Source organism: Sprattus sprattus, assembly GCF_963457725.1.
Source record: "Sprattus sprattus genome assembly, chromosome: 9".
NCBI lineage: Eukaryota > Metazoa > Chordata > Actinopteri > Clupeiformes > Clupeidae > Sprattus > Sprattus sprattus.
Genome location: NC_137928.1, coordinates 23,287,192 through 23,304,897, shown reverse-complemented (window position 1 = coordinate 23,304,897; position 17,706 = coordinate 23,287,192). Strand labels below are relative to the sequence as shown.

The following is a 17,706-nucleotide window of genomic DNA, read 5'->3' as shown; positions in this document are numbered from 1 at the left end:
ATGAGCGGAATACGTTTGGTGTCGGATGGGACCTGAGGCTCCCTCTCCTCCTGCTGCTGCTTCTGCAGCTCTTCCTTCCCCGGCTCCTCCTGTCGGGGCTCCTGCTACGGTTCCCTCACTCGCTGTTGCTGCCACAGCTGCTCCTGCAATCACTGCCGTAGCAGAGGCTGCTCCAGCGGCTGATGCTCCGGTAGCCACTGCCATTCATGTGGGTGATGCTCCAGCCACAACTGCCACCTCTGCAGATGCAGCTCCTTCTCCTGCTGCTAATGTCGCAGCTGCTGCTACTACAACTCAAGCAGCTGCCACTACTACAACTCCCGCAGTTGCTGTCGCAACTTCAGGCGACACACAAAGACGTTAGAGAGATGGAAGTTTGTTGGAATAGCCAAGCCAGGGGAACAGGGAAATAAAGGGGACAAAACAAAATCAAAACGGGATTCAAAAGCTCAGAAGATAACAGGTCCAAACGGGAATGCACAGAAGATAGCTGTCAGGCCAGCAACTAGATATGAATTGAGAAGCTGACATTGGAAAGATCAATTTGTCTCAATAGAGGGTATAGTTGATATTGCATGTTAGGCATAATATGGTAAACTATACAGCCAACATTCACTCATGACTTAATTACACTCTACGTAAACTGTACATAGTTATGTTAGTATTAATTTTCACATCTCTTCAGGGATGATTTTGATCCCAGTGGTTGAAATAAGCATGAAATGTAAGGCAAGTTGTGGCATTTCTACATAAGGGGCATGTGGGCAGGGGCGGAGATCCCATTTCATTGTAGTGCCTAACTGTAAGACAAACAATACATGGTAACATTTCAGGGGGGGACATGAAAAAATAGCTTTCACGAGAGCTAGCATAAACTGCTAAATACCGAATTCTCTTATCACATTTGTAAACAGAAATTCAAAGTCATTTTTGAATTATCTAAACAGCATTAAATGCACAAACACAAAATATCTACTCACAGACAAATAATATCCAAAGTTCAAGAGAACTTGATGCGTAAAATAAGTTATAGAACAGCTCAAGTACGCTTCGACAGGGAATTGAACTAGGAACCTTCTGAACACTATACGACCTCTCAACCTGCTGTACCACTGTCGCACCACATTAATAATACCAGCCACTGCACGAAAACTAAGATTATCGGGCCCGTACACGCTGTGATACAGCCGCGATTAATCAGCATTCCTGGTCGATCGCGGACATTCACGCCAAAATATCCGTCTGCCGCATATGAACGGAAATTCCCGGGAAGGAACGGACGAGGGGAGAGGGGACGATGTGTTTAGCATTCTCACCTCCCACTGACAGAGGTGCGAAAGGCTCTTATTAGCATATTGACTGTCAGCAGTCTAGCCTCACACGCCCTGCTGCAGCCATTGGTTGAAAACGACAAGGATTTGAATTAAAACGTCTTGTGATGAGACGGAATGAGATTCTGTCTATTGGTCAGCTTTCAACTGACAAAAACATATCCCCTCCCATTTACAGCTATTGCCCCATAAAAACGAAATGAATAATTAACTTGATAATACTTTAATTGATATTCTGTCTTTAGGGTTTTGGTCCGGGGTTATCACAATTCTTGATCTGCCTTTCGTTTTCAGAGTTGGGGGATCACAATTGGCTTTTGAGGCTGTTCCACTCATATTCCGGAGCTTCCTCTCTGTAATGTTCTTGAGATTCACTTTTGGCATGTAAATATACAGAGTCCGGCTTACTCTGATACTGGGGTAGTCATTTCGCAACTTGGGACATGTGCCACTCGTGAGTATCTAACCTGTGTCTTTCAGGTAGTTTTTGAAATCTTGCGCAAGCTTCGCGAGTTCCGAACCTGTGGCCTTAAGGTTTATGGTGCTGTTTTCTAGCCGCTGAGCCAGCGTGCTGATACAGATATCCGCTCGTCGGTGCGAGCAAGCCCGGTCCCCCAAGATGTTTGTGGCAGATGAGGCGTTTCCTCTGCGCAGGGACATGATGAGACCCTTCCCGGGTCAGTTCCACCCAAGGGAGAGGAGGGTATTTAACTACCGGCTGTCTCGGGCCAGGAGGATGGTGGAATGCGCATTTGGCATTCTGGCATCACAGTGGCGTCTCTACCCGAGGGTTCTGAGGGTGTCTCCACAGGTTGCAGAGAGGGTGGTGAAAGCCACCTGCATCCTCCACAACTTTTTGCACTGGGAGACAGAGGAACATGAAGACTATCCCACCCTTTCCTCTGTGGAGCAGATTGCTGTCCAGCACTTGGATCGTGTTGGCAGCAACAATGCCTCGAGAGAAGCCCAGGCTGTGAGGGAGACCTTCACAAGCTATTTCTCCTCTCCAGCTGGTGCTGTCGATTGGCAAGACAACATCTAAAAATTACTGTTGTAAACAAATAAAAAAAACATACAATCGAAATGCATCTTTGAAATGATTTTATTTACAGTCATTGTGTGTGTGTGTGAGAAAGAGAGTGAGTGAGTGAGTGAGTGAGTGAGTGAGTAAGTGATGCTCAAAGTCCACCAAATTCAGCTTCGTGCAAAAGCTTCTGAAAGCCCATGCGGACCTTTGAGCGGGTGACATTGTCCAGTCTCTGGAATGCAGGCAAGAGGATCAGCAGAAAGTGCTCATCCTCATTTGTCTGTGTATTTAAGGCCCCAAGGATGCTCTGCTGGTAGTCTGTCAGGGGTGGGGCTGTCCTCTTACGGCAGCAGTGGAGGTTGAGGCCTTTGGTTGTTAGGCATGTGTGTGGTGTGTGTGTGTGTGTGTGGTGTGTGTGTGTGTGTGTGGTGTTTGTGTTTGTGGTGTGTGTGTGTGTGTGGTGTGTGTGGTGTTTGTGGTGTGTGTGTGGTGTGTGGTGTGTGTGTGTGTGTGTGGTGTGTGTGTGTGTGTGTGTGGTGTGTGTGTGTGTGTGTGTGGGGATCGATTCTGCTGAGTCCTCTTGCCCTGCTTGAAAGGTGAGGAGAGGCTGGTGTGCTGTGTGCTGTGTGTGTGGGGATCTCGGCCTGTCTTCTTGTATTCCAGACTCCTGTTTGACATTTAGCGGGTAATAAGGTGTAAATCAGTTTACTTAACTCATTGCATATGTAACCGGCAGAATTACGGTGCTGTCTTCCAGTAGCCACGTAACTCTTGGGTCCTGCTCTGCCACGCCCCCGATTTACACTCAGTGGCTGTTTGTTCATTAACCAAAGTGTGGCTCGTATAAGACCAGCTCACCAGGTAGAATACTAGAGGTGTCTGGGATCCCGCATTCTTGCTCTGTGTGTTATTGCTCCCTCAGGTGTTTATCGTTCACCCAAACGCTTCCGGGTAGTATGCCTGCAAGCTACCGACGGTTTGGGTTAGACACCAAACAAGCACAACCTGCTGTAATAAACTGAAGACTGGTTGAGGAAGATTTGCCACTGCTGCTTTGCCTGTTATGAATTTAGGGTTATTTCAGCTTTTTGACTATGTTGTTTTGTATTGTTTGCTTTTGTATTTGTTTGTTTGACTAAGTCTAAACCTAGGTGTGAGCTGGGTTTAGTGTGCTGCATTTTATTACTTTTATTACTGTACCCTCTTCCCCGCGGGGCTAGAGAGATACGTTTTGGCTGCCCCAGCATTGTTCCCTAGTTGGAGTAAACCTTTTTCTTAAGCTTGAACTCTGCCTGGTTTAAGCCAGTTTAGGTTTAACTCCAACTCCTCTTCCCATTTCCTCTCCAGAGTGTGGCAGCTGTCTGCAGGGCAGGTTGTCGGATCTGAGTCCTTTTCTTTGCGCACTGCATGTCGTATTTAATGGTAACGTGCACCTCACCATTGTTGTGATACCTGTTTGCAGTGTTTGTGCCTACGTGTGTTGTGTGCAGAGGTGTTTGTTTGTGTGTGGACGTGTGAGTAGGCATCAAAATCCAGAGCACGGGTGGCGTGTCGGTCTCACTCCCTTTTTCAGGACCAGTAACCCCCCCTGCAACAGCTGCTCCCTATATCCCTTCCCATTCTGGAGGTAGCCATTACCAACTCTTGCCGTCTTTTTATCTTTTAGCCTTGTATTAATAAATGCTGTTAGTTTCGTACCGAAATGCATTGTCTCTGTCGTTACTGGAACGTACCTGGGTGAGAGCCCGCTTGTCTCTGTGAAAAGGTACATAACACAAAACAATATATCTTGGTGTGAAAGGCACCAAGTGGCGTAGTCGCATAGCAGAGCCAAGACCTAACTACCACTAGGTTACACATACAAGGCTTAAATGCAGGTAAGTAAACACATTCTAAATTAACCATGGTGCTAAGATTTATGAATACAACTCGCCAGCTTCCATTTATGTTAAGTCTCTTTGCTATGGTGTCAATTACCTGGGGGGATGGGGCCAGCACATGGTCATGGATGGGAAAGAGATTTAGATATCTGTTGAAAAAAGTTACATAGCAAAACAGTTTGTTTAATAAATAAAATAAAACTGCAGTTAATAGATTTGTGAATTGATACATGATTAAGTCCAAGAAATTCCTACTTCTGTGTCTTTATGGTCCATGTTTGAAGATCTCTAGGACCAGGGGTTGTAAGAAAGACAGGATGTCCATGTATTTCCACCTGGTTTTTCTCCCACCCTCCGCTCCATTTTTTTCCCCTCTCATCTCTCCTTTCCCTTATAAACTTATCTCGGAAGTATTTCCATTTTTTCTTGCATTCTTCCGCTTCACACACAGACACACACAAACACACACGCACACGCACACACACATGCACGCACACACACACACACACACACACACACACACACACACACACACACACACACACACACACACACACACACAAAAGTAAGCGAACCTATTTCAAAAGGCATTTATAAAGGGCATTTTACTCACCAGAGAGATGCACCCGCTGGCTCACAAAATACCAAGCATTAGATCTTCTATTGGTATAAGAATAATATTTGTATTGTGGGTTGTAAAGTTCGTTGTAAAGTCGTAAACTGCTAAGATAAGACTTTCGTCCAACTGTGACACTGCCATGATGAATGATATTTTGCTTGTCTGGGAATTCCCCGCCCCTTCACTGCATTTCATTTGCTCAGTTAGTCTGGCCAACTCCTCAATGGAGGTCCACTCACGTAATTGGACACGCCTTTAACCAATCAGACCAACGATACTATACAACGATACAACGATCGGTAATAAAGCAAACACATCTTTTTTCTGTATGAATTGTTCCAGAGCAGGTTTCTGTTCTATTTTCAAAGAAAACTTGCCTTTGAAATCATCCAAGACAGCCGCGAGAGCAGTATATAGTTTACTGTGCTTTTCTCTTAAGTTTCGCTTTTGTTACGGTAGACGTGGTTATTTTAAATCCACCAATGGCGTGCCAGGTAGCCAAAAGCCAGTTTGTGATTGGCTCCAAGGATTCTGGAAATCTTGAAGTGAACTGCTATCCTAAGTTTGCCAGACCCCCTTCAGAGGCTAAATCAAATTGGCCGGAGAAGAGGGGCGGGACTTCCCAGACTAATATTTTGCCGCTACAAGTTTGTTAAGTTCAAGTAGTAAAGCCCGCCTCTTGCTTGATCTGATTGACTGCTTGGGCCGAAAACAGGAAGAAAATAGTCAAGTGGTAAAGCCCATAGATATCTTAGATAAAGGCTAGATGGATTATGGCGGACTCTTGAATGTCCGCACAGGAGGCCATTTTGAGGACAGTATGCTTCCGGTAGGGATCAGTGGTACGTTAGGTAACGTCAGTGATCTTCACAATCGTTTACACTCTTCTCTCGCGGAAATTTTGACGGATTTACATATGACTTGATTTACAATCGTCATTACCTTGGTAATAATTCTGGATGCTTGAAATGTGCAGCTTAATTGTGTATCACGGCTATTGTGTATCAGTCATTTTACATCAATTGGCGAGTAATTGTTCTTTCTTTTCAATATAACTTAAGTTGCACATAATAAAACTGAAGTTGCACATGATTTCCAATCGGGTTGGTTTGTTAAACATCTTACATTATGATTTCGACAGGAAATTGCTGACTTTATTGCCAATGAAGATGCCAGAATTTTGTGCAACCTGCTCTATTGAACACTCCCTTGAAACGAGACCTGTCAGAGACCTGTCAATGTTATTTTCATATGAAAACCCATGTTTATAATCCTTCATAAGTATGTAATGCCATAAGAAATATCTTACGTTTATAACAAACCAACCCGTTTGAAAATCGGTTGGAAATTGAGCAAGTTCTGGTTATTTAAAAAGTCCACTACCAACACAATGTTAAGGGGGAGTGAGCTATACTGTCCTCAAAATGGCCGAAATGTGCGGACATTCGACTCTGTAGCTGCCAAATGTGAGGACCCTGCCTGATGTGAGTCCGCCAATAGGATGTCTAGAGTCCGCCGCTGCCTGATGTGAGTCCGCATGCGCAAACACAAACGGTTTACGGCAGAAGGCTCAGGAGCAAACTATCCAAGACGTGCATTCTCATACATGGTTTAATATCAACGTATCTGGCTTCTCTTAACGCATAATGTAGGTTTATTTAACGTAGTGTTTTATAATTTTGTCAACGGTTTACAGCATAAGGCTCAGTGTCAACATATGGGGCTATGTTGTATTACTGTTACTAGTAGGCTAATGAATGCACTGCTTAACTAATAATTCAATAAACATGAAGCTTAACATCATAAACCTTGGTGGATTTCAAACGTGAACAAATGCGCTTGTCATTCCACTTCATGCTGTAGCCTACACCACCAGCATTACCTGGCTCGTTGTACTACAATAGTGTCGCAAAGTTTGCGCATGCGGCCTCACATCAGGCAGGTCCTCACATTTGGCAGCTACAGACTCCGTCGGCCAGAAACGCAGGCAGGATATCTAGCCTTTATTATAGATATCTATGGTAAAGCCAGCCTCTTGCTCGATCTGATTGGCTGCTTGGGCCGAAAACAGGAAGAAGATAGTTAAGTGGTAAAGCCCGCCTCTTGCTTGATCGGATTGGCTGCCTAGACCGAATGTGTCTTTGATGAGCGGTGCGCCTCTCTGCCTTGCGCTGGAAAGTTGAGAATAGTTCAACTTTTAAGCGCACCTAAAAAAAGCTACAAAGACGCAACGCATGTTGGAGAAAAGGCGCACATGCAAAGCGTGCCAAACCATAGAAATCAATGCATTTTCTAGCGTCCCGTTTAAAAAAATCAAACGCTTATGTGTATGTCACAGGTGGGGCGCTGGGGCCTCCACTTAAACTAAACCACTATTACTCTGAGGAGCACACCGTAACTTCACCCCAAAAAGATGTCAGACGCAGAGAGTCAAGGTTAAAAAGTAGTTACTTTATTAAATAGTTAAGAAAGAGAAAAGTCTTTCATGCCAGGGCACTTCGTGGGGCTTTGGCAGAGGGGGGAGAGAGAGCTCCAAAGCCTAGGAGGCTGTGGGATTAATGGCAGGGAAGTGGGGGGAGGAGCAGTGTAGGCTTAGTCCAGGGTGGCACGGCAGTTGTTGCAGTTCCTACAGGTGGTCAGGAGCAATTGGTGGTCGCCGCTCGCCTCGTCTCCTCCAGTAGGGGATCCTGGGCTGTGAGAGGCTAACAGAAGAAAGTTATTTGCTGACAAACGTCTTCTACACTCTCAGTTTAGCAGGGCACTGATGTAGCCTACACAGATTATGGTCATAGCCTGGAACTGTCGTGGGAGGCCACACCAACAACAGTGCAGTCAATTAGTGCAAACACTTCGACACACCACTCTAGGAGAACACGGCAAACAACGTCACTTCAACAATGGAACTTTCAAGTGTTAACCATGTCACAGCAAATAGTCAGTCCATAGTGGCCCAACACAGGGGCTTACGTGCTCAGATAAATAGACAGTTCCAGGCAATAGCTCCACAATCCGGCGGGTAGTGCAACAATGTTGCAAGGAGAGAGTTCGTGCATATAGTTGCCACACAAATGACAGCGGTAGCGTCCTCAAAAATGTGTATACTCGGCCAACCGTTAGCAGACAGTTAACCAGCAATATACAGTACTTCTGATTGGCAAGGAGACAGCCCTGTAAGCAAAATTACGTCCCCTCGACGTCCTGTAATGGTCTCTCTGAACGTTCTAAAAACGTAAATGTGTATGGTTCCCTTGACAACTCAAGGAAGTTTTGCACGACGTTCCAAGACCGTCCCGAGGACGTTGCGGTGACAACTGTGACACGTTTTCTATAGGTCCTGGGGACATTATGCAGGACGTTGCAAGCACCTCCCGAGGGCATTGTGGTTACGTCTGGGGGACGTGTTTCTATAGGTCCTGGGGACGTTCTGCAGGAAGTTGCAAGAACGTCCTGAGGGCATTGTGGTGACTTCTGGGAAACGTGTTTTAGACGTCCTGGGGACGTTATTCAAGGACGCACCGCAGACGTAGCAGGCACGACCGTTTTTGCTGAGCTAAATGAATAAAATAAAATAATAATAGATCGCGGAGCCGTCATTTTGCTTACAGGGCGCACACACACACAAGGTCAAGTTCATTTATATTACACATTTCATATGATATGCATAGACACACACGGTTACAAACTTGATTGCAGGCATGGGAATTGAACCGTAAACCTTCCTATTACTAAACCACTTCGCTACCTACTGTACTAACTGTCTGATTACTATTGTGTCACTTTAACACGTTTATCACAGTGTGAGACAGCCAACAAACTTAGTCATTTTTTTCCGAGGGTTTGAGGAAAAGCATATTGTAGCGATCTCAGTCACTACGCATTGAGACACACTACGCATTTTCCTTAATGATTCCTTTTTTAATTAACATCCATGGCACGTCACGGACGTGCGGGCAGGGAGGCAGAATAACTAGCCAAATTAAGAATGATGAAATAAAATAAATATGAATGCTTCTCTACTGATCTGTGCTATAAATGTAATGTCTGCATGATTCCAATACAATGCATACATAGGAAGGTCTATCAAGTGTCTAGCTTTAACATTGAGCTTTCCACAGGCCTTCAAAGATGCTGCAACAGAGCTCAGCGGTCAAATTCTCTGATTGGAATTTCTTTAAAAATCCCGTCTCGCAAACACAATCTGGATTTGACAACAATCCTAATATTTAGGCCTATAAAGCAATCGTGCACTGCCCTTATTATGTTTTAAAGGAACAGGCTAATCTGCCGTTAGAAAGTTATTTAACAACACGCATATGCTGCATTTTAAATAAAGGGCCCTCGGTTTCAAACGAGGAGCGAACTGAGTGAGAAGGATCCAACATGGCCAAGCAGACTAGCCTTAAAAGCTTTTTTTCAGGGGCCAAACACAACTGATGAGGGTAAACCGTCTGACGAGGATGAACCTGTAATACCTGCAGTGTTGCGTGAACGGGTTTCATTTTATTATACTGTCTATGCCCGTGCGTGAGCGCGCAGGAGCCAAGAGCGGTAGGCTATTGCAGAAAGAGATTTGAAAAAATTATAGCTCGCACTCGCAGCATATTGAAAATTGGAGCTGTGAACTTAGTTCAAAATTTTTAATTATGAACAATTAACTGAGCTAGTTCATGAAGAAAATGAACTTTCCCACCACTGAATACCTGAAGCCCTATAGATGTTCGAACAGCATCACCAGAGAAAAAGCCGAAATGTCGGGCGTTTATGTCGTTATGGAGTGACAAGTTCTCTTGGCTAAGGTGCGAGGTAATTGATAGTCACAGTAAAATGTTCTGTTAGCACTGCGAAAAGGCGACGCAAAGGATTCACAAGAGGGTTGAATAATTTAAGAATCTCTGCTCTCATTGAACAGAGCAATGACCATGTTGCGGCGCTCATTTAAATGCCACAGCAGGTTGCGATTAAAGGCCACTTATTGACGCGCATCAGACATTACGCATCAGACATTACCATTGTAAACTTAGGAAAATAAACATGTTGCATTCTAAACTACCTGATTATGTTATTATTTAAGCTACGCAGGCCGTCAGTTTTCTTCAATAGGCTAATTCAGAAGCAGAAATAGGTTAGATATTTGGCCGGCTTATCATTACAATGTTGGGCAAATGAAAAACAATGAGAGGACCATCAGAGGACGTCAAGGGGGCGTTTTGGAAGGGCCGAATGCGAATGTTCCCTAAAAGTCCGTTTTAAGGCTCATGCGAACGTCACGCAGAGGACCTGCAGGTTAAGGTTATGGGGACGTTTTTAAAGGACGTCCTGGGGACGTCTGCTAACAGACCAAATTATAAGGTCCCTAATAGTCCGTTTTAAGGCTCATGCGAACGTCACGCAGAGGACCTGCTGGTAAAGGTTAAAGGGACGTTTTTAAAGGACGTCCTGGGGACTTGTGCTGAGTGACCAAATTATAACGTTCCCTAATAGTCCGTTTTAAGGCTCATGCGAACATCACGCAGAGGACCTGCAGGTAAAGGTTACGGGGACATTTTTAAAGGACATAATGGGGACGTGTGCTGACAGACCAAATTATAAGGTTCCCTAAAAGTCAGTTTTAAGGCTCATGCGAACATCACGCATGAGGACCACAGGTAAAGGTAATGGGGACGTTTTTGAAGGACGTCCTGGGGACGTGTGCTGAGAGACCAAATTATAATGTTCCCTAAAAGTCAGATTTAAGACTCATGCGAACGTCACAGAAGGACCAAAGGTAGACTTGCTACGAACGTCAAAAACTTTCTGGTAACGTCCTTTAGCGAACGTTGTGGTGGGGGCCAATTGGGGACCATTGGGGACCTTGCGAATGTCCTGTTAATGTCCTGGGGACGTTCCCTGTTTGCGGGGAGGTTACTTAGCTTCACGTAGTCAGTGGTATTCGTAGCCTTTATTCCGGGGTTCCTCTCGGTGAATGCGACTGGCGAGGGGTTGCGGTATCCAGCTTCAATTACTCCGTATGTTCTGGATAGTAGCTTGCCTGGCTTGTAATCAGTTTGTTCAAATTCTGCTCGGGCCGTCGTCTCGCCTACGAGTCCTTGTTCCTTGTCCCTACGTGCTCCTTCCCAATCTGCCTCCATACTGGTGGCAACCTGTCGTTTTTCAAGTGCTCACAATCAAATGGTTAATTACACAACTGAGTTGATGTTTGCTGCGCAGCTGAAGCTAGTTAGCCCAATCAATGGCTAAACCTAGGGTTTGTTTACATTGTAGCTTCTAGCTTGCGTTACGTTCTCAGCGTGCCCATGGGAACCTAACTCCCTGACGTGTGGTTCCTCCCCCACTGAATGTAGCCACCCTGTGACATGTATTCTTACCCCTAGTGTGTTCGGCCCTTAATTCTTCTCTGACCCACAGCATCAGACTAACAGGTAATGACGGTGTTTGTGCAATCCCTCGAAGTTGTTTGGTGATAATTTAACCGCCGCTGAAACATTACGTCGCAACTGGTCCGACGTTGCCTAAAAAAATAAACAAACTCACCAAATCTGTGATTTCAAAGCCTTATCCAGTTGTTTACTGACGTTTGTCATGTTTTTTTTTTTTTTTTTTTTTAAGATTTGTTTTTGGCCTTTTATGACTTTAATGGATAAATCAGTGCAGAGTTGGACAGGAAACGAGAGGAAGAAGAGGTGGGGAGTGGACAGGAGAAATGGCATCGGGCCGGATTTGAATCCGTGACCTCCTTGAGCTTCAAGCCCGAATGTGGTCGAGGCTACTGTGTGACCTACAGTGCCCCCCAACAAGAGAGGGAGAGAGATACAGGCAGGCAGGCAGGCACACAAAGAATTACAAGGCAATTTTACGGTTCTACAAATTAAGTTCACTAGTTTTGTTTTAATTTAAAATCGTTATTATTGAAATGAAAGGTAGGTCTTATGTTGAGCTACATGACAGTCTGGTTAGGTATATTGTGGTATATTATTAGTGTAATGCTGCTTATGCTTCAACTCTGTCTGATTACAGTAAAAACAAATGTGTGTGTACTGTGTTGTCAGCTTTATAGAGATTATGTTAATCAATCTCGATTATTATGCACAACATTGATTTATCTCATTTACAAAATTTCATAAATAATTTTGGGGATGGGTGCCTTTTATTTTGGTCTGAGCACCTGCCCCCCAAAATGTCTGTGCACGTGCCTGTATGTGTCTGTCTAATCCTTTTACTTACTTTACTTACTAATGCTGTATTAAAGGCAACATCTTTGTGTCATGCTCAGCATGAAGCATGTGAAATGTATTTGAAATCTGCCCCCTGCTGGCACTCAAAATGCAGTCCATGGCATATCTTACTGGTCAATATAGGCCTTCTGCTTATAACAATCAGCTACCTCTATTTTTGTGATGGTGACATGACGTCATAAAAAATTGCCCGACTAGAAATTTCAGGCCCCCTTGATTAAATATGATTTAAACATTGAATATAAAAAATATAATAAACAGCCAAAGGCTATACATTTAGAGAAAGCCTAGAGGGAAATCTATGGAGGACACCAACTGGAAACAAGGGGGAATGGGAAGTCTTAACTATAGTCATAACCATAGTGTTAACCAAACTAGTGATATCATTGGTGACTGCCATCAATGTCATTGAGCCCTGGGATTTGTTGTTGCTCAAGATTGGACAGAGATGTGCTTATAACCAACGGATGAAACTCTTAAAGAATTAATTTGGTTAGAATACTGAGGCATTGAGTTGTTTTTGCAATGACTGTAATAATATTTATAATCTTTGTTATTCTGAAAAATCTTAGAGCATACAGCCCTGCATGTAAAATGATAGGGAGTACTGGCTATACAGAGCTATCAAAGGATGGGGACTTTATTATTGGGGGTCTATTCTCACTTGATAATTCAGGTCGTACTCCTGAACAGGATTTTAGCACCCCACCAAACCTGACATCCTGTCGTGGGTAAGTAGTGATAAGCATGAAAGACAATGATCTGTATATCCAATGCAGCTAAATATTGACTTGAAATAAGTCAATAATATATGATGATATCTATATATGCCCATACAGTATATGGAAATGTTTTATTGGCTGTATTGTTCTGATTTTTCTGCAGAAAAAATTTCAGGGAACTCAAGTTTGCCCGTACATTAATATTCACGTTGGAGAAGATCAATAATGACAGAGAACTTCTTCCTGGAGTCACTCTGGGCTATACAATCCTGAATGCCTGTGGACACCTAAACCTTATGAGGGCTACTTTGGAGGCTTTGAGTAAGGACGAAAAAAAACAACAGGAATGTGCCAGAATCCTTGCATTTATAGGGCACTCTTCCTCAGGACCCACACAGCATATAAACAATATACTAAGCCCTTTTGGGATACCACAGGTTAACAGTTTACTTATATTTATATGTTTAAATTACACAGAAATGTTAAGGTTCTCATAATGTTACTGTTCAGTCTTTTATTTGCCACTCCGTGCAAGGATCCTTATATCTCATCTATTTGTTTTATAAGGGTGGCTTTACACGACAACGCTCCCGGGTGAAAACGACAAAATATTTTATCAGATGTGCCTTTCGTTTAGATGGCGACAGCGTTTTGGGGACTTAAAAACGCAAAAAAATGAACCCACCCTCCAGAGTGGAAATCTTAAAAACGCTCCACCGTTGCGTTCCCGTCTAAAGGGTTGAAAACGCAAAAGTGTGCTCTGAGCTGCTCACGCTGGCTATCCTCGCATACGCGTTGACATCATATCCATGTGCAGTACAGCCAAACAACAACACACATGTCGGATTATTTCCATTACTCGGAGATTCAAGCTGCCTTGATATCTATCCAGGAGTCATTTCAGCAAATAAGCCGAGTAATCACAGATAAAACAGAACAGAGAAGGCGCATTAATTACACTAGGTCTCGTAGCTAGACTGTTCTATCCCTTGTAGCCTACGTCGCTGATTTAAATGACTAAATGTAAATGTACACGAACACTGCAAATGTAAGTGAATGAATACATAAATAAGCTCCCAATCGCGTTAAAATAGCCATAGTGGAATAGAATGGACACATATACATCCTGCAGTACCTCCACGTCTACACCGGTTAAGTTCAATTTCACACACTTTTGCGTCACCGTCTGCATGCAGATTTCCACCCAAAGACTCTCGTCTAAACGCGAAATTAAAAGTGGGAACGCAACGCCACTTTTGCGGTTTGTGTTCAGATCGTTGTCGTGTAAAGCTAGCCTAAATGTTTCACTACGTCAATTTGTATTTGCATTATAAATATTTCACTGTGTCAATTTGTATTTGTATTGAAAATATCTCATTATGTAGTATTCCAATCTGAAGATATCATGATTCAAAAGAAGGTATTCAGAAATATCAGTAACATTTTAATTTTTATGTCGTCTCAATTCAACAGATCAGCCACCTTTCCACCTGTGCATGTTTAAGCAACAGACATATCTATCCTACTTTTTTCAGAACTGTTCCGAGTGATCACTTCCAGGTCATTGCACTTTTAAAGCTCATGAAGCACTTTGGATGGAACTGGATTGGACTTGTTTACGCTTTTGGATCATATGGAGAAAATGGGAGATATGCAATTCTTGAACAGGCCAAGAAGGAAGGAATCTGTGTAGAATATGAAGAAATATACAAAAAGAAGTTTTCAGATGAGAACGTGGCCAATATTGCCGGCATAATTAAGAATTCAACATCTAAGGTCATTGTGTCATTTATGTCTTCATCTTATTTCAGAAGCTTTTTATCAAAAATCGAGTACTTCAATATTACTGGAAAACACTGGATTGGCTCTGAAGCCTGGGTCACAACACCCACTCTGGCTTCTATTAAGAGCATGGGAATTTTACAAGGCGCCATGGGGTTTGCCATTCCAGAGGTCAAAATACCTGGTCTTACTGAGTTTTTACTGAGTCTGGAGCCTTCAGATGCACCAGACAGTGCTTTCATCAGGGATTACTGGGAGACAACTTTTCAGTGCAGCCTCTCAACATCAAATCAGTCTCAGTACAAAAGGCTGTGCGATGGGTCAGAGGATCTACGGTCAATAACCAATGATTACACAGACATGTCAGAATCTAGGTCGGTTAATAATGTATATAATGCAGTTTATGCAGTGGCACATGCCCTTCACAATCTCTTGCAGTGCAACAATGGAACAAATCCAGTCACAGGGCAAGGCTGTCACAACAAGAATGATATTCAACCCTTGCAGGTAAAAAACAATGTAAATAATTTAGGGTTACTTATAGGTGCCCGACTTACTACTTAAAGAAACAAAGAAATACATCATTAATGTGTCAGTTACTGTAAATGAAAGACATTATAGTAATATGAGTTTGAAATTAGTGTTTTTTTATGTTTCCAAACTTTTAGAGTAATATAAGTGTGAAAGAATAATTATATGTTCCCCTCAGAAATGTCTGACTGTAATGCATAAGGGGATGGTTATATTGAATAGAATGTGGATTTAGAAGGGATCTGAGCAACAAAACACATACCTCTGTAATTACCTGGAAATGTTTTCCTAAGTTCCCTGCAATTCCCTGTGGTAGATGCATGTTTACTTCATACAAAAAATACAAATCAACACACAATTTAATGTCAATTTGTATGATTCAAAACATATTTAGAACAATGAAAGGATATTTCTGAGTTTAATCCCCATGCATGTGCCAGAATGCTAACAGCTGAACTTGACTTCTTTCAGATGGTGCACAGCTTGAAGAAAGTGAACTTTTCCATACTGTCTGGGGGAAGGATGTTTTTTGATGAGAACGGTGACTCAGTAGCACTGTATGATTTAGTAAACTGGCAATTCAACAAAGATGGATCAGTCAATATTATTAAAATTGGTCAATATGATGAATCTTTACCGAGTGGAAAAAGATTCCGAATGACAGAAGACATCACAGTCATATGGGGAGGAAACCACTCTGAGGTATCAAGCATCATAACAAATAATAAGTACTTTTAAAGAGCCATATTGTGTAGCTTATTTTCATTCATAATTGAAATGTATATGTGATACACATCTGTTTGACTTTCAAAAGGTACCAAGATCTCTATGCACAGAAATATGCCCACTTGGCAGTCGGAAAGTTGTGAACAAAACAAGACAAATATGCTGTTTTGACTGTGTACTGTGTGCTGACGGGGAAATTGCTAATGAAACAGGTAGCTGAGACTGACAATTCTATCATATACTCACTTTTCTTTTGAATACAAACTCTTGAAAAAACATCTGGATTACTTAGCTGAAAACAAATACAATTTAGCTTTTCTGATTTTTCTCTTTGTAGATTCTCCAGACTGCACAAAGTGCCCATCGGCATATTGGTCAAACAACAGGAAGGATGAATGTGTTTTAAAATTAATAGAGTTCTTGTCCTATGGAGAAACAATGGGGGTGGTGCTGGTCATATTTTCTTGTTTTGGTTTCTTTTTGACAGTGCTTACAACAGTCGTCTTCTTTTCTTTCCGTCAAACTGCAATAGTTAGAGCTAACAACTCAGGTCTGAGTTTCCTGCTGCTCTTCTCATTAAAGTTGTGTTTCCTGTGTTCTCTTACTTTCATTGGTCGGCCCTCTGAGTGGTCCTGCATGTTGCGTCACACAGCGTTTGGGATCACCTTTGTTCTCTGCATCTCCTGTGTTCTAGGGAAAACATTAGTGGTGTTAATGGCCTTCAGAGCCACTCTTCCAGGCAGTAATGCCATGAAGTGGTTTGGGCCTCTGCAACAGAGACTCAGTGTTCTTGGCTTCACCCTCATACAAGTCCTTATATGTGTCCTTTGGTTAACTATATCCCCTCCATTCCCATACAAGAATATGAACCTTTACCAGGAAAAGATTATTCTAGAGTGTAATGTTGGATCAGCAGTAGGTTTCTGGGCCGTATTGGGTTACATTGGAATCCTTGCTCTCTTATGTTTCATACTTGCTTTTCTGGCTCGTAAACTACCTGATAACTTCAATGAAGCCAAATTGATTACATTCAGTATGCTGATATTCTGTGCTGTCTGGATCACCTTCATACCAGCTTATGTCAGCTCTCCGGGAAAATTTACTGTGGCAGTGGAGATATTTGCCATTTTAGCTTCTAGTTTTGGATTGCTTTCATGTATTTTCTTTCCCAAGTGTTACGTGATTGTAGCTAAACCTCAACTGAATTCAAAAAAACATGTGATGGGTAAAGTGACATCTAAGTCATTATAAAAAAAGATTTTCTTGTTTAACCCTGATTAGAGATGTATTACATTGTATTGTATATACCATTGTGTTATTAATAGATACTTTAACAGTAAGGACGTTTGGTGTAAAACCAGTGGTGGAAAGTATTTTTACTTCGTTACTGTACTTAAGTACATTTTTACGTATCTGTACTTTACTTAAGTAAAATAATAGTGCATTCTTTTTACTTTTACCCCGTTACATTTTGCAGCTATTATCTATACTTATACTCCTCTACATTTCTACAATATGTGTCGTTACTCGTTACATTTTATGAACAAAAATATGGACTCCGTTTTGGTAGTATAAACCAATCAGGTGGCTCTATCAGCTCTAATGATAGCAGAATGTGCGTTTGGCAGCAGCACTAGCGGTAGCCTTTCATGTTATACTAAACATTCAACAGACAGACTGACCAACTGCCAATTCAACATGGATCCAGAGTCAGCCTTAACTGAGCCCTGATATGAGCCACCTTTGGCCCTATTTAAAAAATATGTTCAAGTTAAATCGCCCCAAGAATGACTCGTGGAGGTTTTAATGCGTTTCTTGTCTCCCTCAAAAAAAGGAGTTGCTAGCCTTCAAGAATT

The 17,706-nt window shown here is 42.6% G+C and overlaps 1 protein-coding gene across 1 annotated transcript; it reads left to right on the top strand.

The window, feature by feature from the left end:
- Positions 1–1,950: 1,950 nt before the first annotated feature.
- Positions 1,951–17,101, top strand: LOC308370372 (extracellular calcium-sensing receptor-like; the record flags this gene model as incomplete). The annotated part of the gene is made up of 4 exons (XM_080845026.1): positions 1,951–2,304; positions 14,285–15,100; positions 15,939–16,062; positions 16,188–17,101. 4 exons carry the CDS (start codon positions 1,951–1,953, stop codon positions 17,099–17,101), a joined length of 2,208 nt encoding a protein of 735 aa, XP_080701152.1.
- Between the last annotated feature and the right edge of the window lie 605 nt (positions 17,102–17,706).